The sequence below is a fragment of the Eptesicus fuscus genome, chromosome 14 (assembly GCF_027574615.1).
Source record: "Eptesicus fuscus isolate TK198812 chromosome 14, DD_ASM_mEF_20220401, whole genome shotgun sequence".
NCBI lineage: Eukaryota > Metazoa > Chordata > Mammalia > Chiroptera > Vespertilionidae > Eptesicus > Eptesicus fuscus.
The window spans coordinates 72,996,570-73,019,169 of record NC_072486.1 but is presented as its reverse complement, the minus strand read 5'-3'; the positions used below and the strand labels follow the sequence as shown (position 1 = coordinate 73,019,169).

At 41.4% G+C, this 22,600-nt stretch overlaps 1 protein-coding gene across 4 annotated transcripts in view; it reads left to right on the top strand.

The window, feature by feature from the left end:
- Positions 1-16,710, top strand: part of CAV1 (caveolin 1) — a 36,519-nt gene extending 19,809 nt beyond the window's left edge. For all 4 annotated transcript variants that reach the window (XM_054726654.1, XM_008152419.3, XM_054726656.1 and 1 more), the window contains one exon: positions 14,505-16,710. In XM_054726654.1, coding sequence (XP_054582629.1) covers positions 14,505-14,846 — 342 coding nt within the window. In that variant the 3' untranslated portion in view covers positions 14,847-16,710. The remainder of the gene's footprint in view (positions 1-14,504) is intronic.
- Positions 16,711-22,600: the final 5,890 nt, after the last annotated feature.

Below are 22,600 nucleotides of genomic sequence, written 5' to 3'. Positions count from 1 at the left end.
AAAGTTGTTTGAATTCCAGACCACCTAAACATTTTTAAGGAACGCATCAGCTCCCTAAGCAAAGCTATGTCAAAATCTGTACATTTGAATCCAAATTTCATGATAAGCAAAAACTGAATTGATCTGTCTTCCATTTAATCAGTCGTCTTTTGTCCACTCTTTTACCAAAATTACTGTGACTGGGTTAAAATAAATGAATGCAATCAATGCATGCAATTACTTACCCTTCAGCTAGATATGAACATTCAGAGCTTTCTTTTCTAAAGATTTTATCAGGCTTGTGCTCTTGGAAATAACTTAGCAAATGGTAACATTCACTAATTCATTCATTCAGTCAACAAATATTAACTTAGCACCTACTACATTCCAAGGAGCTTAAAGTCTAATAGCAGAAACACACACACATCACATTAATATGTGTGTGATAGAGCAGATGGAAAAAAAAAAAGTCCAGGTGAGAAAAAGGGTGGGGACTAGAAAGAAACCTTTGAAAAAGAACATTTAGGTTAAGACATTACAAACAACTCAGACAAGTGAAACGTGATGGAAGGAGTGATCCTTGTAAAACCAACAGCAAGTGGGAAGGGCCTGAAGCAAGAAAGTTCTTGGGGCCATTGTCCCGGGAGAAATTATTCAAGATTCCAGTCTAAATTCAAGAGGTCGGTGACTTGGGAAGGTGCAAGAAAGTGACTTCCTCTCTGACCTTAAAAGTAAGGGAGTGCAGAGGGAAGGCCATTGCCCCTCTGGTGTGATTCCTGGGTGAGCTGCACCGCCAGAGGCTGTCTCCGTGTGACTGGCACTGTCCCCTTTCCAGTGACATGTAGCCAGTTCATCACCCGTGTCCTGGCTCTACTTTTTCATTTCACGATTCCATCCTCTAAAAGTAGGTGATTCATAAATACTGAATGAATGAATGAATTTACAAGGCCATGTACTAAAAACAACAAATTTCTGCAATTAACAAGCAAGCATTCTAGGCTATAAATATTTCTACACTTCAGGTCCTGTCTCATTACATCATATTCTCATTTTCTAGATCAGAGTTTTTCAATCTGGGATCATTACCTCCCATTCCCTCCTAGGGAACATTGGGCAAAATCTGGAGAAAATGTAGGGGGTTCTACTGGCTTCTAGTGAGTAGAGGACAGGAATGCTACAGCACACAGGACAGCACCCCCACCCCCACCCTGATGACGAAAGGCCAGTCCAGCTCAGGAAGAAACTTGTGGCAGAGGTTGTGGGCTGTGATTGTCTTTGCTTAGACCTTACAAGAACCTTGGTGTAGATCCTTTTCCTCACTTGCAAAGCAGTGTTCAAACCTGCAGAGATTTATTCCACTCATTCTCTATCTGTTTAATAAACAAGCTCAAAGCACTGAAGGGAACAATATTCCAGTAGTGACGTAAGACAAAAGCTACGGGTAACCCTGCTTTGACTTAACTGAATGGTAGGAAACAACCTCTGTCCTCAGGAAGTGAACTGTAGAAACTGAAAAGAAGTGAAAAGTGTTTAAAGAGCTCCGTTCAAACAGATGTCTATGTGGACCAATTGGTAGCCTGAAAATGGGTGTGGGGGTGGAGGGGGGGGAACTGTCCATTTCTTGTGTCTTTGATAGAATGAAAGAGCTTTTATTTTCTTTAGTGCGGTAATCATTCGTATTTGTCCCATGACACACCCAGAAGTTTAAAGAATAACAAACTCCCAAGTGTAAACACAGAATTTTGTGAGCTCGTGAGGCCTCCAGATGAAGCCATTTAATTGTATGTTTGGATAAAATAAGATTTCCGTGCATTAAACAAAGCGGCTGCCTAGGGCTACAGGGAGAGGGGGGCTGACTGGGAGTGACTGATAATGTGTATAGGGTTTCTTTTGGGGGTGTTGAAATGTTCTAAAATTAGTTGTGGCAATGGTTGCACAACTGTGAATATATTTTAAAAAAACACACTTTAAATGGGTGAAAAAAATACAGGACTTTTCCATTTGGGAAGATAATTCTCAAAACTTTGAAGGGCTGTAGTTATTTCTCCTCAAGGAGAGCAACATAAGTGCTCCCCCAAAGTATCCCTCCGCCCTATTCAAGTTCAATGCTGCTATCACTCCCTTTTGTGTGGCCTATTTTTGCACTGTTCACAGTTCCATGTCAATTGTTTGGTGACACTCAACATCAACAAGTGCCACCAAATTGATACCAGAAGACTGAAGATTAAAAAGGGGATCAAAAGGTATGCAGCCTGCGTTGTACTGAGCCATCTGCTTCTTCTTTTCTTTTTTTTTTTTAAGAATAGTTTATAGATTTTTAGAGAGAGAGGAAGGGAGGAGAGAGAAACATTGATGTGAGAGCATACCATCAATCAGCTGCCTCCTCCACACCCCCTACTGGGAATCCAGCCCACAACCCAGGCATGTTGCCTGACTGGGAATTGAACCAGCAACCTCTCTGTGAACAGGATGACGGCCAACCAACTGAGCCACGCCAGCAAGGGCACCATCCACTTTTTGTGATAATAAAAACGTGAGACTGTGTGGACAGGAGAGATGGTTCCGGGCTCTTGAAGAAGGCCCATGGCCAGCTGATCTGAAGTACACCAAATGTGGCTTTAGGTTCCCGCCTAGGATCCCCATAGAAAAGGTGGGCAGCCTACTCAAGGAGTAGGAACCCTCATACCATTGTGCCATTGAGGATGGGTTTTAGCTATTTCAAAGGGATGCGCACGTATTCATTGTCCAGGATTACCTTCAAAAGGAACACATACCGGGTCGTTTAAAACAACAGAAGTGTACAGGCTCCCTGTTCTAGAGGCTAAAGGTCAAAAATCAAGGCCATGCTCCCTCTGAAACCTGTTGGGGAATCCTTTCCTCATCTCTTCCCAGCTCCTGGTGGTTTGCTGGCAATCTTGGATGTCCCTCGCTTGCAGCAGTGTGACTCCAATTTCATGGCCTTTTTCCTTGTGTCTTCACACTGCCATCTTCCTCTCAGGATGCCAGCCACATTGGATGGGGGGCCCACCCTACACCCGTGTAACCTCTTCCTAATTTCACCTGCAAGACCCCGTCCCATTCTGGGGCTCTGAGGATTAGGATGAGGCCTGCAGTATATCTTTTAGAAGGGGACCCAATTCAATGCATGACTAGATGTAAACTAAGAGTGTATACCTTTGCTATCAAAATAGGAAAATTTAACTTACATTTTTGAGGTATAATTCAAACCCTAGGGGAATTCATATTCCTTTCCAAGAACAAATGATGGAGAAACCTAGTAGTTACCTTCAAACAAAAGGAAAGGAAAAATAAAGCAAAAAGGAATTAACCCAAAGCAAATAGAGTGCCATCTCGTGGGTGTTGGTGCCGCTTTCTGACATGTCCAGGTGCACGGTCAGCTGGGGCATCCTCTACCCCGGGGCACATTTGGTCGCCTTGTGCCTCCTGTTTGTAATAAACTCCAGAAGGCTGACCCACTTGCTAGAGATGATCTAATTCTTCTTGCTCACTTAAAGGTAGAATGAAAAATAAACAGCCACCTCCATGAAACAATTTCAGGGATGCCAAGAGGTTCTCCTTTTCCAAAAGATCTCCTCTGTCCTCCCAACGCTGTTCCTGAAATCTATGAAGTAGGTACTGTTATACCTGCATTTTACAGATGAGAAACTGAAGAAAGAGAGGTGGAGTAGCATATGAAAACACAGCAGAGCTGGGATCAAACCCGGCCCTCCTGCTGTCAAGCATGTCAACATAATTGCTTTTCAAACGTAGCAAGTAAGACCCTGGCTTGTGTGGCTCAGTGGTTGAGTGTCGACCCATTAACCAGGAAGTCCTGGTTTGATTCCCAGTCATGGTACATGCCTGGGTTGCAGGCTCGATCCCAGTGGGGGCCATGCAGGAGGCAGCCAATCAATGATTCTCTCTCACCATTGGTGCTTCTATCTCTCTCCCTTCCTCCCTTCCTCTCTCTGAAATCAATAAAAACACCTTTTTTAAAAAAGTAGGAAGCAACACAGTAACAAACCTAGTATTATGTCCATCAGATCTTCACATCTAGCAGAGAATAAAGGCTGAGGCAACTTTTTGTTTCTCAAAGTGTCCTCCCCAGACCACCTGAATCAAAAGGGGAGGGAGGGGAGAGAAGGTATAGATAACTGGACTCTTCCTTTAGAACACATTACAGAACTCCAGGAATCTTCATTTTAACAAATATTCTCCAGAAAATTCATCAGTATATGATGTTCCAGAACCACTGGCCCTAAAGGAATGGAATAAGGAAAGGGTAAAATCCTATCTAATAAGGAGGGGAATATGCTAATTGACTGACACACCCTCAACGATGGCGGCACCCACAGCCACAAGATGGTGGCGCCCAGTCCCCTCAGCCCAGCTGAGGCAGCAGGTGCGTGGCAAGGCCGCACTCCACTCGCCTGCTTCTGGAGTCCCCCAGTCCCCTCAGACCCCCAGCCACCCAGAGCTGGCCCGAGGCACAGGCGAGCCTCAGATGGTGGCTCCCAGCCGCCTAGGGCTGCCTGAGGCTCAGGTAACCAGGGCTGGTCGAGGCTTGCGCTGCCGACAGTAGCAGCGGCAGAGGTGTGATGGGGCATCGCCTTCCCATGATCGCCGGGTCACCTCCCACCCCTGAGGGCTCCTGGACTGTGACAGGGGGCAGGCCAGGCTGAGGGAACCCCACTCCAGTGCATGAATTTTCATGCACCAGGCCTCTAGTATTATGATAAACCTGGAAAAACCAGGGAGAGATGAGAAGGCAATGGGGACCCTGGTCAGTGAAATGAATCAGGAGTCCTGGCCAGAGAGGAGCGCCGTTGCTGGGAGGGAGAATAATAATGAACAGGGAGGTTTGGCGGTAGAAGAAGGCAAGCTGCATCCTCTTGCTTGGATAATACACCATTTCCTGGTAGAAATGGTCATTTGCTGAGACAGGGAAGGCACTTTCTATTGGTTTGGATGGGAAGCTTGGTGCAGGCAAGGGAGAGCATGCGGATTCAGAAACCCCTGCGTGAGGTTTGAATGAGCAGGGTTGTAGAAACAGAATGAGGTGTGGCCTTAAAAAGGGTGGTGTGATGGCAGGAGAACTAAATGAGGAACTAAGAGCCCTAAGTCCTGTTTGATCCAGTCACTGACTACAGCCTCCCTGAGCCTCAGTCTCCCTAGTCTGTAAAATGGAGGAAATAACACCTTCCAAGTCCTCCCATACAAGATGCGATGTGAACTCGAGAAGGCATCTAGGGCCTATAATATAAAGGGTTGCGAGTCGAAGGCCTCTGTAAGAGTCTGCCCCATAGATGCCTAAAATTCATTACTGACACATAAAGGACAATTGGCAATGATGCTCTGCCTTTCCCTGCACATCTGCCTGCATCCCTGCCAGGAAAGAAAAGAGTCACCCAAGTGCATTCTGAAGTACAAATTACTTGTAAGCCTTCTTTCCTGAACTGGGACACACAGGCGCACACACACACACACACACACGTGAGAAAGGTGGAGAATAGAGGCACCAGAGAAAAGTTTACACTCCTCAGCCTTTCCCTTCCCCATCGGGGCGCTCTGCCGATGCCTTGCCTGGATGAGCCCAGCTGCTCCTCTACCTCCACCCCAGCTTCCTCTTGGAGGCCCCTCCCCATCATACTCCAGTGGTCCCCCTACTTTGGGGCCAGGTCTACACAACCGTAGTTATTCAGATCATTGGGACAAAACCCAAGCAAGCAAAAACATGCTTTCCTCAATGTTTTCTAGATAATCTTTCCCTAAAGGTGAAGACTTCTGATTTGAACTTCCCCCTCTTTTGTGAGTGTTCCAAGTCACCTAAATGATAACCAACTCTCCACTTACGTTTGGTCAGAATGGTCATGGTATTGTAGAGCTCTGGTAAATAAGGTCGTTTTGAATAAAATGGGATGCCAAAAAAATTAATTTTAAAGTAAACTTGTGATACCAGGCCCAAAATTCTTAAGAGATAATATGTTGATTAGTGTAATGTTATGTATAACTATGCCTTTACAGTAGACACATCGCTCTTTTAAAATATTATACGTATTGAAGAAATATTTATTTGCTAAGTAATAGTGTATAGCACTACTAGGTATCGCGGAGGATACCAAGATGGGTACAAGCGCACAGACTTGCCCCAAGTTCTGGTTTGGTCCAGCCATTTATTAGTGAAGTGAATCTTTCCTTAGTGGGAAAATAAAAGACTATTTTTCATTCTTATTATGAAATTAACCTAGAACTTCTCAAGCTTGTGAAGAGAAGCAGATGAGTGGGCACCATAAATGTAAACCCTCATTTATTAGGCTTCATTCTAAAGCCTCTGTTATGTCTGGAAAGCAACAAGAGGGAGGTCAGTCCAAAGGGCGAGACGCAATGCTTCCAGCTGGAGGCCCAGGCGGGGACTGCAGATCCCCGGGCCCCACTCCTCCTGCACCCAGCCCTCTGCTCCTGCTCACAGAGGGAGACAAATACCTGCAGTTCCCCCTGTCCTGCTTGGAACCAGCCCTCTTCCTTTCTCCTCAAGCGAGAGGCCTGCGCTCATGTGCAAGGCCATTTCCTTAGTACCTGCCACCCCCAGGCAGCCCACGACCATGCCAGGGCTGCCACCCAGGTGTCCATGTTTGCTAAGGCTGCCTGTGGATCCTCTGGGAATCCAAGCAACGCAGGCATCAACAACACAATCCAGGCTGCCCGTTCCAGCCAGGGCTGTGAGCGCACTGCAGCCTTTTCCCCAGTGGTGCCAGTTTGGCCCAGTAAACACATGGGCATTAGAGCAAAGTTTCTGTGCTCTGGAAACATTTAATTGTGCTAGTACACCCCCCCCCACACACACATTTATTCCATGGACTTCAAAGGCTGCTCCACATGTTGGAAATATGCGTGGGAACAGCGAGGGGGGTTTGAAATGTCGAATCCCTCCTTCTGTCTGACTGGGTTTGGTGCATACATACCTTGGGATTTTAGAAGTGCGTATTTGATTTTTTTAAAACATGCATATTCTTTATATGAAAATGAATCAGGATTTCTATTGCCAGTTTGTGTGTTTTTCATAATAAATCGTAGTCATTCATCCTTTTCCAATAATACATCTTCATAGGCTTAAATTAGGGAAAGCTTTTCAAAGAGAATGTCCATTCATTATTCACCAACTTCCAGATGCCATCCAGCACATGAGGAGCTCCCAGAAAGAAGCAGGAAACAAACCTGCTTCGAGGCATAGAGGAGGGAGCAGTGTAGACCAAAAAAAAGAGTTGACACTAAATGAAAAAGAGCTTGGCATACTTTCAACTTTTGCGTGGAAAAAAAGGATAAATTTTGTTAAAAATATAGATTCCTCGCCTCCTCCCCGAGAATCTGATCTGAATCTGAAATGGGGCTTAAGCATCTGCATTTTGACAGGCACCGCCCACTCACGCCCACGGTTGGTCCTTTGCCACACTGTGCCTGCTGAGAGCGCTGGGAACCGAGGGCCCTGGGCCAGTGCATTACAGTCAGAAGTCCATATTCATGATGGGTTTTCTAGAAGGAGCTGGCTCTTAGTCTTCGGTGCATATCTCAGGATACAATCAACCAAGCCACTTCAGATATATGAACTAATTGCACAACCAATAGCCTAAAAGTTTTCTAATATTCTGTTTGACGTGAATGGTAGGAAGCTGAAAATGCTGTATTTCCTCCTCATATATTTCTGGACTTTGCCCCAGAACCACATTCCTGGGTATGTAAGCACATTCGTTGTATACATTTTTCTATCAGCATGAAAATCAAATCCACTAGTAGAATAGAGCAAGAACATAGAAAACAAAAAATGACTCTAAGAATAAAAGTGGTTGCTCTGCTAATTGTATTAGTTTTCTATAGCTGCGTAACAAATTACCCTAAAATGGAATGACTTGAAAAAACAAACATTTATCATCTGACAGTGCGCCAGGAACCCAGGTGGACGTGACTGAGTGGTCTGGCTCAGGGCCTCTCATGAGGGTCTCAGCTTCTCAACCGTTGGTTGTTGGCCAGAGCCCTCCCTCCGTCCCTCTCACACAGACCTCCCCAGAGGACAATCGCCACGGGGCAGCCGGCTTCTAGCAGAGCAAGCTCCCTAGAGAGCAAGGAGGACGCAAGATGGGTGCACAGACTTTTATAACCTGACGTTGGAAGTGACACCCCACCAGCCCACACTCAAAGGGGGCGCATTACACGGGTCATGAATACCGGGAAATAGAGGAGAGGGAAACCATTGGGAGCCATCTTAGATGCTGTTACAGAATACATTCATTTGTTTCTTTCATAGTGAGCTTGTCATCCTCTTTATTTTTTGCTAAAACTAAATGATAACGTAAAGGAAACATTTTTTCACACAGGTCAGGCAGCACATTCTGGAAGAAAGTCTAGTATAGTAGACTTTCAACTGGTATACCCCGAGAATTTTTAAAACATGCAATACCTGACTATTTAGTCAGGGACACGGACCTGTTTTCCCTTGGATTGTCAAAATTTTAAAAATGGCAACAATCAATGCAACAATAGCCGTCTGGTGTGAATGAGTCAAAATTATACCTAATTTTTCTTCAGATTGGCAAAAAATATATTTTTGGTGTGCCACAGAATTTTAGTAATTAGTTTATGTGTGCCATGAGATGAAAAAGGTTGAAAATCACTGGTCTAGTAGTGTTGAAAAGATTCATTGAGATTAGACATTGAACTCAGGTTTCTAAATGAGATGTACACCAATAGGAAAGAGTGCTACTCTACCACGTGGGAATGCTTTCTGCTATAGGTAACTAAAAATCTGAATAGCTATGGCTTAAAACTAAGTGTGTGTGTATATATATATATGCATATATATATATATGCATATATATACATATATATATATATTTCACATAAGGAAAAATCTAGAGATGAACAGGTACTGGCATTGTTTTTATATCTTGATAATGGCAAAGGTAGCATCTTTTATTCTCTTGGCCTTTTAATCAGGCATGTCACCATGAAGTCACAAGATGACTTCTGTACAATAAGGCTCTTTATCATATTCTAAGCAGGATTAAAGAAGCAAAGCTCCACACTATTTGTTTCTGTCTCTTTTCGTAAGGAATATAAAGCTTTGTTTGAAATCCCATCCAACAGATATCCACTTAGATCCATTGGCCAGAACTAGCTCTCCTGCCTACCATAAACCAATCACTCAGGAGGGAGACTACCGTTACTACAGCAATCTAAACCAACTATGACTCATCTGGGAGATCAGAGAATCATTGCTATTACTTGGGTAATGAAGTTTCTGGGCAAAGAAGTAGAACTTGGATGTTGGACAGACAACCCCCAAGTCTTCGGTAAACATCTTGTGTGTTGTTATTTATATGTTCCGTATATCCAATACAATCACAATTTCCACTGAGAGTCTAAAAAGGTATCTTCCCATAGAAACAGAATTTGCAAGCATCATTGCTTATGAGATTCTAGATGTACTTAAAGTTTCCTTCTTAAAAAATTCCTCATTCAGAAATAAAGTGTCTCGATTTTTTTAAACAAAAAAATGACCCCATGTTTTTTTTATATTTATATATAAAATATTTTTTAAATATTGCCATCAGATACATTTAACAAGATGAAATATTCTGAGATTTACTGTATTAGCCCAGTATTACCAAAACACAACAAGAAAGATTGCTTTTCCTGACGTCTGCTGCTAGATTTTTGTTAATTTATGTTTCTGAAATTGTAACATCGTAAGTCAATATTGCACAAAGGTATTTAATGTCATTTATAAAAATCTAGTAATATAAACTGTTGACTCCTTATAAAGCATTTATTAAGACACAGACATCACTAAAGCCACATTTATGCCTTTGATCTTGAGCTACATAATGATTCTTGCCAGAAGGACAACTTGTTCTGTAGACTTCAGGACAGAAAATCAGTTCTTGGACCAGTAGCTCAACCTCATCTGAGGGATCCCATTCTAAGAAACTAAATGGCAATGCACTTCTGTGTTTTTGTTTGTTTGGGGGGGGGGCTATTTTTTTGTTTTTTGTATTTGTTTTTGTTTTTAAAAAGCAAATCTCTAATTTCTGTTCTGCTCCAAATCTAAGTAAGCACGTAAAGTTCAGGTCCAGCAAAGACCTGGCCTCCTGTAAAGTATAAGAGGAGTGAGTCCCTGAGCAAATAGAACTCCAGGTTGATAGTTTTGTGATGGGAAATAAATCACACCATAGGAATGGGGTAGATGGAGAAGGGATGTGGAGAGAGATGGAAGTTCCTGGGGAAATTGTGTGGAGCAGACCTGGACCTAGGCATGGGAGTCAGGAAGTTAGAACTCTAATTTCAGCTTTTCCACTGATTCACTTGGGACCTTGAGAATGTCAGGCCCATTTTAATTGTTCTGTGCCTCAGTTTCCTTACCTGCTAATTAGAGTGAGAGTCCTTTGGCTGGGTGCCCAGGATTGTGAGAACATACTGTGCAGGGCCATGAAAATACAACCAGTCCCAAGAATGGAAAACACCCTAGTTACTAGATGTCCTGTCTTAAAATGGAAATGTCAACAAGGCTAATTCCTTTAATAATCAAAATGTGAATGTTTTAGGAAGTATGTCTATCTGGGTGAAAATTAAGCAAATAAGTCTATCATAAGGGCTTGTCACCCCATGAATGCATAATTAAAAAGAGATCAGGCTTGTGTGACCTTGAGTAATTTCTTAACCTCCCGCTCTATTGTCACCTGTATAATAGGAATAATGGCATTCATTTCAGAGGATTGTGGTAAAGATGATTACAATTGCAAGTTAATTCTTCTGAGCCACTGGTGGGGTTTGAATTCACAGCCACTATGTACTTTGCAGTTGGTCGTTTCTCTTATTACAGTTATTGCCCAGACTATCTTAGTCACCCAGAAGGAATTTTTTAATGTTACTATATATTGAGCATTTACTATATAGCAATGCTCTAACCCCATGCTAAGCACTTTATATAAATGATCTCATGTACTCCTCGCAAAAACCTATCACTGTTCCTGTTGCAGAAATGGAAGTAGAGAGAAGCTAAACTTTATTTCTGGCTCCACTGTGTTTTCTTCACCAGCTTTGCTTTCTTTTTCTCAGCTGTTCTTTCTAATTGGCGGTTCATGTTCTCTTAAGCCACCTTTAAGACTAAAGCAACAACTAACTGAATACATTTATAATAACATGTTATTTCTGTCATGTTGCTGTCTAGCCCTGGAGACCTGCTCTAAATTCACTTGGATATGTGAGGATAAATCATGCTCACTGGCAGTTTCTGGAAAGCACTGGAAAAACAGCCACCCTGAAATTTTCTAAGCAACTAAAAGCTTATGAATTTCCATTATGTTCATTGAAAACAGCATTTATATTTATGCTTAGAAAAACAGTTATTATCAAGAACTCTTATGCACAGGCATATGCTTGTAGACCTTCACTAATAATCAATTGTGTATATGATGTATATGACCTTGTCATGATGCTGTCCTCAAATGCCCGACTGCAGAATTCTAAGTTACCAGGAGGGTTAAATTCAGCAAACTTTTTGTTAATGTACTTTTAGTTGTGAAATATTATAATTGCCTTAGAGAAACTTTTATAAGTATTTTTTAAAGCAATGTGGTATTAAAGAAAGAATTTTTTTTTTCAGACCAGATTCAACACTCAAATCCTCTTATTTACCAGCACAATTTAACATTTTGAACCTCCCATCCTAATATATAAAAACCCAGGATTCATAACATCCAAAATGACTGAAGGCTGGACTGACCGGAAGTCAGTGCTGGATTGCCATGGCAACCCAGCACTTACTGCCAAGGGGGTTGCAGATCAGGCCCAAAGAGAGGCCTGGAGAGAGAAGCAGGGTCTGATCCGTAAGGATAGGATTGCTTAAATCCGTAAGGATAGGATTGCTTAATCAGAGATTCGGGGCTGATCTAGCAATGAGAGACTTACATGCGACCTGGATATAGGAATGGGGTAGAGCAAGGAATCCTCTGCTTCAGTAAAGTCCTTCCCAAACTCCACTGGGAATAGACGCGTTATTTTCAAACAAATGTATTGTACTCTTGCACATTGTACCCTCAAAACACGTATACCCATTTCAGAGCATTCATGGACCACCGTTGCCCATCCTTTGACCCAAATTAAAAATGCCTGCCCTAATGTATTAATTTTGATGTCACCAAATCCTCTTACAAAACAAGGTTATCTTTTAAAAATAAAGTTCTTTTGGTATCATGCAGTTCCATGAAGGAAAACTGCAGACCTATATTTTTATTTTTTTAATAATATTTTATTTTTAAATATATTTTTTCTTGATTTCAGAGAAGAAGGGAGAAGGAGAGAGAGATAGAAACATCAATGATGAGAGAGAATCATTGATCAGCTGCCTCCTGCATGCCCCACACTGGGGACAGAGCCCACAACCCAGGCATGTGCCCTGACTGGGAATCTAACTGTGACCTCCTGGTTCATAGGTCAACGCTCAACCACTGAGCCACGCTAGCCAGGCCTGGCCTTTATTTTTAATAGCTTTGGGAAAATGCTGTGTTAGAACAAAACCCCATAGTAGACAATTAAGTAAATTTGCACAGAAACTTCATTGAAGGATTGATCTGATTTGCCACATATTTTGTACAACCTTTTAAAACACACAAGTTAATGCCTACTGCTGAATCTATATCTAAATGAGCAAAGAAAAAAATCAGAATGATAATCTAAGTTCATTTACATAATTGTGGACATACCATTTTTACATATTACCTCATTAGGACATTGGACAATAGATCAAGGAACAGGATGTTGTAGAAAACATACTTTAACTATTAGTAAGCATGCACTTCTTTCAAAAGTGTTGACTTCAAGGTGGCTCCTTGGCACGGAGAGGCTCCGTGGAATCACCTAATCCTGAGCTTGGCTGTATTGCTGCTAGCGGTAATCCACTTGTTTGGGGACCTACTTTAGATTTCTTCATACATCTGCCAACACCAAACAGTTGAGCTGGCTCCATCTCACACTTTGGGGAGTAATTTTTCCCCAATGCTTCAGTTGTTGTTTATATAAATCCTTCCAGAGGGATAAAAGCTCTTGAGAATTCATTGCTTATGTGAACATGTGCTGTGGGAGAGAATGCTACTGGGAAAGGGGCCACGTTTGCTTTCTGGCCCCACCTTTGTGATAGGACAACCTACCTTTCCACGTTGGTTTGAAACACCAGATCACGTGGAAACAATGGAGTAGCACTCGGTAACGGTTAAGGGCCATGTGATTACTACCCAGTGGCACCGAAAGGACTACCTCAGGATCCATCTGGTGTGGACCACTGATATTTGCATCTGTCCTTAAACTTTATTGTTCCCTTATCTGCCAAATAAAGTACATATAGTTCAAAAATGAAGCTCCTTCTTAACATTTTTAACTGCCTTCCTTTCTCGCTTTCTTCTTGATGTGAATGTCACCTCTGTTCTCCCTAGAAGGCAAATTGAAAGTTCAGAGCTCACTTTAGGCTTTTCTCTTTCCCAACCTCGAGGTAACCAGGTCCTGAGCATTCTTCCTTTTACATTCCTAAAATTAATCATTTTCTTTTTTTTTATTTTTTTCTTTTTTTTCTCCATCGCCACTATTCCAGTTGGGGGCCTACCATCTCAAACTTGGGACACAGCAACAATCTCTCTGCCTTAAGTCTCTTTTCCCTTTTGCCCAGCCTCCACACTGCTATCAAATCAATCTTGATAAATGACCACTGGTTGTGGCTGCAGGCTACATTCTCCCACCTCAACATCTTCAATTGACTTCCCATCCCCACACTGTACGTAAAAAGTATTGAATCTGGCCTCAACATGCCTTCCCAGCCATGGGCACACAGGTCTATCTGCTGGTGACACTCACTGTATTATCCTTCCTCATTCCTGCCTTCTTGCTCACGCCATTTCCAAGGCCCCTGCTTCCTTCCTCTCCAAATAATACCCCATTTTCCAAGCCCAGCTCAGGACCCACCACCCCATTAAGATTTCTTGGGCCCTCACTGTTCACAATGATCTCATTTCACAAAGCAATTCTAATAGTGGAGTGTTCAAAAAGTTAATAATCAATTAACTCGCTACCCCTTAATATTTTGTGTATAGTTGTCTCAGAATAAGGTTAACTTAAATAGTATCGTTTATTGAGTGCCCTGCATACTTATCCATGTTGCTAGGTTTTACTTGAAGGCAGGAATGTACAATATCCATTTGGTTTTCCCTACAGCAGTGGTTCTCAACCTTTCACCTGGGATAGAAACATCTGGAGAACATGTTAAAAATCCTCCTGGATTCCACCCCCAGAGATGCAGTAAGATCTGAGTGGGACCCAAGTATCTGTTTTTCCGAGAAGTTCGAAGTGCTGTGCTGCTGCTGCTATGGCTGGGTGCCGTCAAGCATCTCACGCTGTGCATTAAAGCTAATCTATACTTGCTCAGTAGTGCGGTTTTTCTCTTTTCTCCCATTTCAACTTCACATTCTGTCACTTCTTCCTTTCAGATTGATTTTGAAGATGTGATTGCCGAACCAGAAGGAATACACAGTTTCGATGGCATCTGGAAGGCCAGCTTCACCACCTTCACTGTGACGAAATACTGGTTTTACCGCTTGCTGTCGGCCCTCGTGGGCATCCCACTGGCCCTCCTCTGGGGCATTTACTTCGCCATTGTTTCTTTCGTGCACATCTGGGTGGTTGTACCATACATTAAGAGTTTCCTGATCGAGATTCAGTGCTTCAGCCGTATCTATTCCATCTGCATCCACACCCTCTTTGACCCACTGTTTGAGGCTACTGGCAAAATATTCAGCAATGTCCGCATCAGTGTACAGAAAGAAATATAAATGACATTTCAAGGATAGAAGTATACCTGATTCTTTTCTTTTCCTTTGAATGTTCTTGGTGCCAATATCAAGTTTTGAGTTGCTAGTACGGCAACAATATATGAGTGAATTTTCTTGGTTCATAACAAAGAAATCACTCTCTTAGTTTTCATAACTATTATGTGTCTCTTCTGAGCTATTTCATCTATTTTTTTTTTTGGTCTAAATTTTTAAACCCATTTAAAATGTTTTCCTTGCATTTTTATTTGCATGTGGGGTCATTGTTTTATTGCCTGAGATATGAATGAGAGAAATATGAAGAACCAGTGACCTCAACTGCCTATTCTAAAATGTTGATCATTTTATGGTAAGGGAAGAATTCCGGGCTATGGCCATTTGTTGTACAGGTATGTGGCTGGTTTTAAATTCTTCCCTTACCATCTGAAGTGTTAGTGGATTGCTGTCACTCATTTTAATGATCCAATGGGATCTAGTGGTATTTATCAAATTAGAACACCTACTCTGCATTCACACAGTCTGACTGCCTTACCCTTCTGAAAATGTGAGACTCTCTGTTCCTGAATATCTGTTACACAGATAATGAGACTTAAGTGCCTTCCTGTTCATCATATTTTCCTTCTCAAATGGGGTCTCGCTGGTCAGTTTTCATTAAGTCAGCAACCTCTCTGGAGACCAAAATTAGAAAATCCATTACCTAGTTCTCCCCACTTGTTTCTGACTCTGAGCACAGAGTCGGATGAAGTTCCTGTCTGCACTTGATCACACACCATCGTTATCCATATCGAGAATGGCCCATCTCAGCCCAATGAGGTGAATTAAGGAGGACACATGGGGCCGAGTCCTCTCTGGACTGGCAGGCATGGCAGCCAGCTTTCCTGCCTCTTCAGCTGAATGAGGTCAGCATGTCTATTCAGCTTCGTTTATTTCCAAGAATAATCACGCTTTTCCTGACTCCAAACTAATCCATCACCGGGTGTTTTAGTGGCCGAACATTGTGTTCCCTTTTCAGCTGATCAGGGGGCCTCCGGGGAAAGGCTCATAAAATGGAGGCCATTGTGTGAGCCGGTCAGAGTTGTTGCACACGTGACCGCTTCGAAGTAAAGCACTGGCAACCGCCTGTTGTGCTGTGACACATGGCCCCTCTACCCGCCAGGAGCTTTGGGCCTAATCCAAGCATCACTCTGCTCAGAGGGAAGATGGGGGAGGAGGCAGTAATAAAAGATGGGGATCGTTTTGCTGGAATAAATTCAAATTCTTCTAAACTCAAACTGAGGAATGTTACCTGTAAACCTGAGTCATGCCGAACTCGGCCTGGTACACCCGAAAGCTTTTTATTCCTCCTGCTCATATTAAGATTCTGCCCTTGGGGAATTTATGTTTAACCTTCAGGTATGCTTTCACTTTTAGTTCCATACACTTGTGGGAACTCTGCTTGATGGTTTTTTGTTGGTTGGTTGTTGTTTTTTTTTTTTTGCCTCTTCCAGTTTTCCTGACACTTTACTTACCAACTTGTTACTGACTTTGATGCTTTGCATTTAAAACAGACACTGGCATGGACATAGTTTTACCTTTAATCTGTGTACATACTGAAGATGTACTACACTGCATACTTTTTAAGTGTAAAGATATGTTTATCTTTATGTGAGGAAGATCACTTGGGAGATGGCTTTGTGATTCAACCTGTAAACTGTGTGTCCCAAGACATGTCTGTTCTACATACATGCTTAGTTTCCTGTGCAAATCAAATACTGGCCCGAAAGATGGCTGAAATTTTATATGCTTACTGATATGTTTTACACTTTTTTATCTGCATGGCCTGTAAAGGTTATAAGTCTACACAATAAAAATGTTTAACAGTTCTGCAGTCAGCTTTTATTATCCCCCCCCCCCCCAAACAAATGCATACGTGTCAGGGCCTGTGTGCATGTCTGTGTAGTACATAGTGTGTGTACATGTTTGTAGGGTGTTTGTGGGAGGGGGTAGTCTGCCACTTTTCAAATATTACAGTCATTTAAGGGGAATCTTTCTCCTAAGGCCATTGGCTTTCATGAGTTACTTTAGAGAAAAGTTATAATTCATAAGAAAGATTTGTTTAGCAGTTTACCAAATGCTTTATTATATGTCATCTAATTTGAGCCCCTAATAACTTTGTGTGCTAGGTATTAATATTCTTGTTTAGTAAATGATGCATTCGGGGAGTATGCCTTGAATTTTGCCCGATCTAGAATTAAAGTAACTAGAATTTCTTTAAAAGGCATATTTCAGAAACAATTTATTTTTGGTCTTGGGTAAGTTTAAAAACAGTTTCTGTATTAGTTGAGGTTCTCCAGAGAAATAGAACCAATAAAAATGTATGTATGTAAAATGTATACGAATATGTAAGGAATAGTATGTATTTAAAGAGGTTTATTATAAGAAATTGGTTTGCACAATTTACAGAGGTGAAGAAGCCTCAAGATCTGCAGGATGAGTCAACACGCTGGAGACTCAGTCACAGTCCAAAAGCGGGCATGCGCCAGCCCAGGGGAAGCTGACGTTTTCAGTGTTAGTTCAAATGCAGCAAATAAATAAATAAATAAATAAATAAATAAATAAATAAATAAAAATAAATCACAATGTTCCAGTTCAAAGTCAGTCAGGCAAGAAGAATTTCTCTTACTTAGAAAAAGATCAGCCTTTCTGTACTATTCAGTTCTTCAACTGATTGGATGAGGCCCACCCACAATAAGGAGAGAAATCTGCTTTACTCAGTCTACTGATTTAAAAGTTAATCTCATCCAGAAACACCCAGAATAATGTTTGACCAGATATCTTGGCATCCTAGTCAACATGCATAATTAATCGTCACAGTTTCCAAACACAATTTTGCAAAGGTGATCTAATTCCTCTCACCCAGAAATTTCTTTCATGTGGTCCCCTCTCTTCACTGGGCTCTCAAGAAAGTACTAAGTCTGCTTATTTAGTAACCCTGTCTGGAATTTATGTTAAAAATCCATTTCTAGTATGCAGTGTGGAGATGTACTTCTGACTCAGACCTTCTCTGATGCAGGTGCTGATATTTAAATGTCTGGCTTATAAATTATAATTTGTATTTATAAAATTGGGAGTGGAGAGGAGAGGTAGAGAAAGACACTTAACACAAAAAAGTGAAAGACAATCATATGAAAAAAAATATATTAATAATCTATAATAATAAAAGTGTAATATGCTAATTAGACCAGACCGACAGACGACCTTCTGGATGAAGCCGGGGCTGTGAGGGCCAAGCCCCTTGCACGAATTTCATGCATTGAGCCCCTAGTGAGATAATAAAAATCAAAGCAATGAGATATAATTTTTGCCTAAGGTTTCAGTGAACAAAAATAAAAATAATACCCAGATTGGTGAGGGTGCAGGGAAGCAGGCACATTCATTAGTGCTTTGGTGAATACAATTGTGCAAGTCTTCTGGAGAACAATTAAATGTACACATGATGGATCCAACAATGTCACTTAATAAAAATAACAGAGGCATACCAAGGTTCATCATCAGGGATGCTCATTAGTTGATTGTCAATAGTAGGAAATATTGGAAACAACATATTCAGAAATATGGAAACAGTTAAATAAAGGATGGTATATACATTTAATAAGCTACTAAATAGGCTTTTAAATGTTTTTATGTAGTAGAATATTTAATGACATAGTAATATGTTAATTTTTACATGTTTTTTAATTTATCTTTATTATTGAAAGTATTATAGATGTCCCTTTTGTTTCTTTATTTCCCATTGATCCCCTACACCCTACACCTGCCCCTCCCAGGCCTTCACCACTATATTGTCTGTGTCCATGGGTTTATGTTATAATGTTAACTTTAAAAGTAAAGTTAAAAATTGAATGTGAAATATGCTGCTACTTTGTTGTTTAAAAACCAATGGAGGCGGGAGGAATCATTATATCATTTCCAAGAGCCCAACAGACACTTTCTAGGCGCTATGTCATTTATACAAGATTTCAAACTGGAATTGCTGTTCTAATTTTACAAATGAGATACAGACTTAGAGATCACCAGTTACATTCAATAAACATTGGAGCTCTTATTTAATCCGGGTGAGTCTGAGACTGAAGCCCCAATCCTTCCTCTTCTCGATCCTCCTGCCCAGTGATTTCTGAGCCCTAAGCTTGCCTCCTCTTCTTAAGGCTTCCTTTTCCTGCTGGCTTGTGGAATCATAATCAGCAAGTAATGTGAGCAGAATTAGAATAAACTTTAGCAATAATTACATAATAGTTAAAACAGAATAATATCTGCATGCCAAGCATTATTCTATATACTGTAATATATTTGTTCATTTAATCTTCCCAATAACCCTATGTGGCATGTATTATTGTGCCGGGCCAGCACAGCCAAGGGTTCAGTGAACCTGAGGGGGGGCGGCGAAGGATTGAAGAAAAGACAGACAAAGAGAATAAGCTGGGTCTAGGTGGATCTCCTGTGCCTGGCTGAGGCCACAGAGAAAGATCCAGATGGCCAGCTGAGCCTTTATTTTATAGCCAGAGGTAAACAAGGTAGTGGTCACCATAGTTACAATGTTCTTGTGAGTTTCACTTGTTTTGGCAGCACTTGCTGCACCTCCCACAGCCCATTAGCTACCTAGATAAGATCTAGGGAGAGTCATAAGGTCAAGCTTAATTATGCTAAGAGGGCTGGGCCCTCTACGCTGGGACTTGTCAACGGGTCAGTCTGAGGCATTAGGACAATTAGGCACAGAGAAGTCAAACAATTTGCCCAAAGTCACACAGCCAGTAATTGACATGGAGACTGGCTCAGAGTCTGGAATCTGAACCATAGCAATCAACAACAGAATTACTATAAATGCCAACAACCAGAAAGCAAGTTGTGTCTCTACTGAGAACAACTAATGCAAATTAAAACATTTTACATTTAAAATATAAAAAATCAAATTTCTCTCACAGATTAACCCAAATTTTGATATAAATATTTAAATATAATTTTTTAAAACATAAAATGTGTTTTTGTAATAGTGTACATTCAATCACATTTTAGTTTAGTGACTTTTGGAACAATAAAATGACCAAGTGACAACTTAATGTACAAACTCCAGGACAGACATTTCAATCATGGAAAGAAACAAACCTTTGAAAATAATAAGATGGCAGGATGGCAGCTGAGTGGGTGGATGTTACACTCACCTCTTACCAGGACAAAAGGAGAATTACAACAGAAACACAGAGCAAGCAAACTAAATAACAAACTGAAGACTAGCTGAAAAGAAGCTTTATAACCAAGGATTTATAGAAGAAAACACATCAAGACTGTTAGGAAAGGTGGAAGTGGGAAAAAGGCTGGTCCTTCTCCCATGGGTGGGGGGGTGGGAGGGCTGGGGACAGGGGGCGGAGATTCTGGAGGGATATCTCAGCTGTGTGTGTGGGGGGGGGCGGGTGTTCCCACCAACCCAGGCTCCCCAACCCAAAGCACCAGAGATAGAAAGAAGCACCCACATAACATCTGGCTATGAAAATCAGCAGGGAGTCTGTCCGCCAGAGAGAGACAGGAGTCTGCTAGAGAGACAGGCGCCCTACTGAAGGGCCAGTACACAAAATCCATCTGAAGCCACTCGCCCTGAGCTACAGGGGAAGGAGGGCAGAGTGGACTACAGCTGTGTGAGGAGAGCTAAAAAAATAAAATTGTTGGATGGTTAGATGGACGGATGAATGGATTGATGGTCAGACTATACTAGAAACTACGAAGTCATGAAGTGACAAATTCCTGCTTTAGCACTAAGAGTGTCATGAAGAAAGTCACCAACCCATTCTGAAATAAATCACAGCATTAGCAACAACATACTTGTCATTTTTTTCCCACGTCACCTTATTTTTCCATGACGTTTTTCCCCCCATCAAAACCTTCTGTATAGCACCCATTTGAATATTTTTATATGTAAAAACATGCATTTCCCCAATAAAAACTTTAGCAAAGACTACCATGGATATTTGACATACATATTTTTTTTACTTGAATGATAGCAACCACATGTTAATACAGTTATTAAGAGGGAAATGATTTCCCAGCAGCTGCTGGGTTCACCAGTTCCACTATGTGATGAGTCACTCAAACTTCCACAGTTAAAAGTTACAAGTGAGGAAGAAGGAGGTTTTTATTGTGATGAGAGAGGAGTGGGAAGAGTTAGACCTGGCAAAGTGAATAAAATCAACTGGAATGAGAATTTGATGCTACAGAAAGCTAAATAATTTGTATGTCAAATGAAAAAACAAACAAAGAAAAAAATCACTGTACACCTTCCTAGTACTTTAACAGAACAACTGGAGAAAAAACACACACAAAAAACACCATGTGAAAAGTGTCATAGAGGGTGGGGTATCTGCAACAGGAAGAAGGCAATCATTTTTGTTGTTATTGTTTTAGTATAAAAGGCAACAGCTGCCAGTCTGAGCTACTCTGTGAATGGGTAACAAAGATACCTCCTCGCCTTCATTTTTACTAATATGATGACAACTATTAATGAGATGATCCGAGGCATTAGTCAAAACGATTTTTGAAAGGCTATTTCTTAAATCCTTCATCACATTGCACAGCCTCTTAGAAAAGGCCAGGTGTGGTTACCTGCCAGCTCTACCACAGGAAGCTCTGTCCACTGCACAGCACTGGTGAGTGTCCTGTGAAGCGCACAGCACAGTGTTCGCACTCACGGCTACCATTTGGCTTGACACTGTCTGCATTTTCACCACGATTTTGTTCTTTGCTTCACTGCATTCATGTTGCCCTCAAAATAAAAATAGCTTTAATTTACTAAGCACACACCTTATGCCAAGCTGTGTGCTAAGCATCTTACAGATAATACTCCTAGCAATAGCCCTATGATTTACGTGTAATTATCTAAATCAAATGAACACCGTTATTCTGTTTTCAAATCAGAAAATAGAAGCTTAGAGGAGTTAAGTAACTTAAGGTTAACCAGCAAGTTTAACATCCATGACTACTAGTATTAGCTCCAAAGCTCTTGTTTATGAAGAAACTCACTATGCTCTTAAGAGAAATTGAAAATGTGGAACATCTGAAAGGATTACAAAAGCATTGTTTGTCATTCAGGAGAAAAACACACACCCAGTAAATGGTAAAAAGCCATGCATGCAAATATTGTATTCCTTATCCAAGGTTCTTTTCACAGAGTTGTTCACTTTATTCCTTCAACAGGTGTTTATGGAGCAACTATTTGGCATAGTAGAGAAAAGAAAGGTGGGTAAGACAAAGGCCTTTGTCTTTAAGAAGCTCCGTGAAGCATCAATGAAGGCAACTCCAGGAAAGGGTTAATAAAAACTATTGACAATAAATGTTATGGTTTCATTACAGCAGCTTTAAAACTATGCCCTGTGGAAACTAAAAGTGGCCCTGGCTGGTATAGCTCAGTTGGCTGGGCATAGTCCCATGCACCTAAAGGATATTGGTTCGACTCCCAGTCAGGGCACATGCCTGGATTGAGGGCTCAGTCCCCAGTAAGGGGTGTGCAGGAAGCAACCGATCAACATAACCAGGATGCTCTCTCTCTCTCTCTCTCTTTCTCTCTCTCTCTCCCCCCCTCTCTCTCTCTCTCGCTCTCTCTCTCTCTCTAGCTCTCTCTCTCTCTCTTCTCTCTCTCTCTCTCTCTCTTTCTCCCTCTCCCTTCCTCTCTCTCTAAAAGTCAATAAAAATATTTAAAACAAAAAAAGAAACCCAAAGTAATAACTGACTCCCCT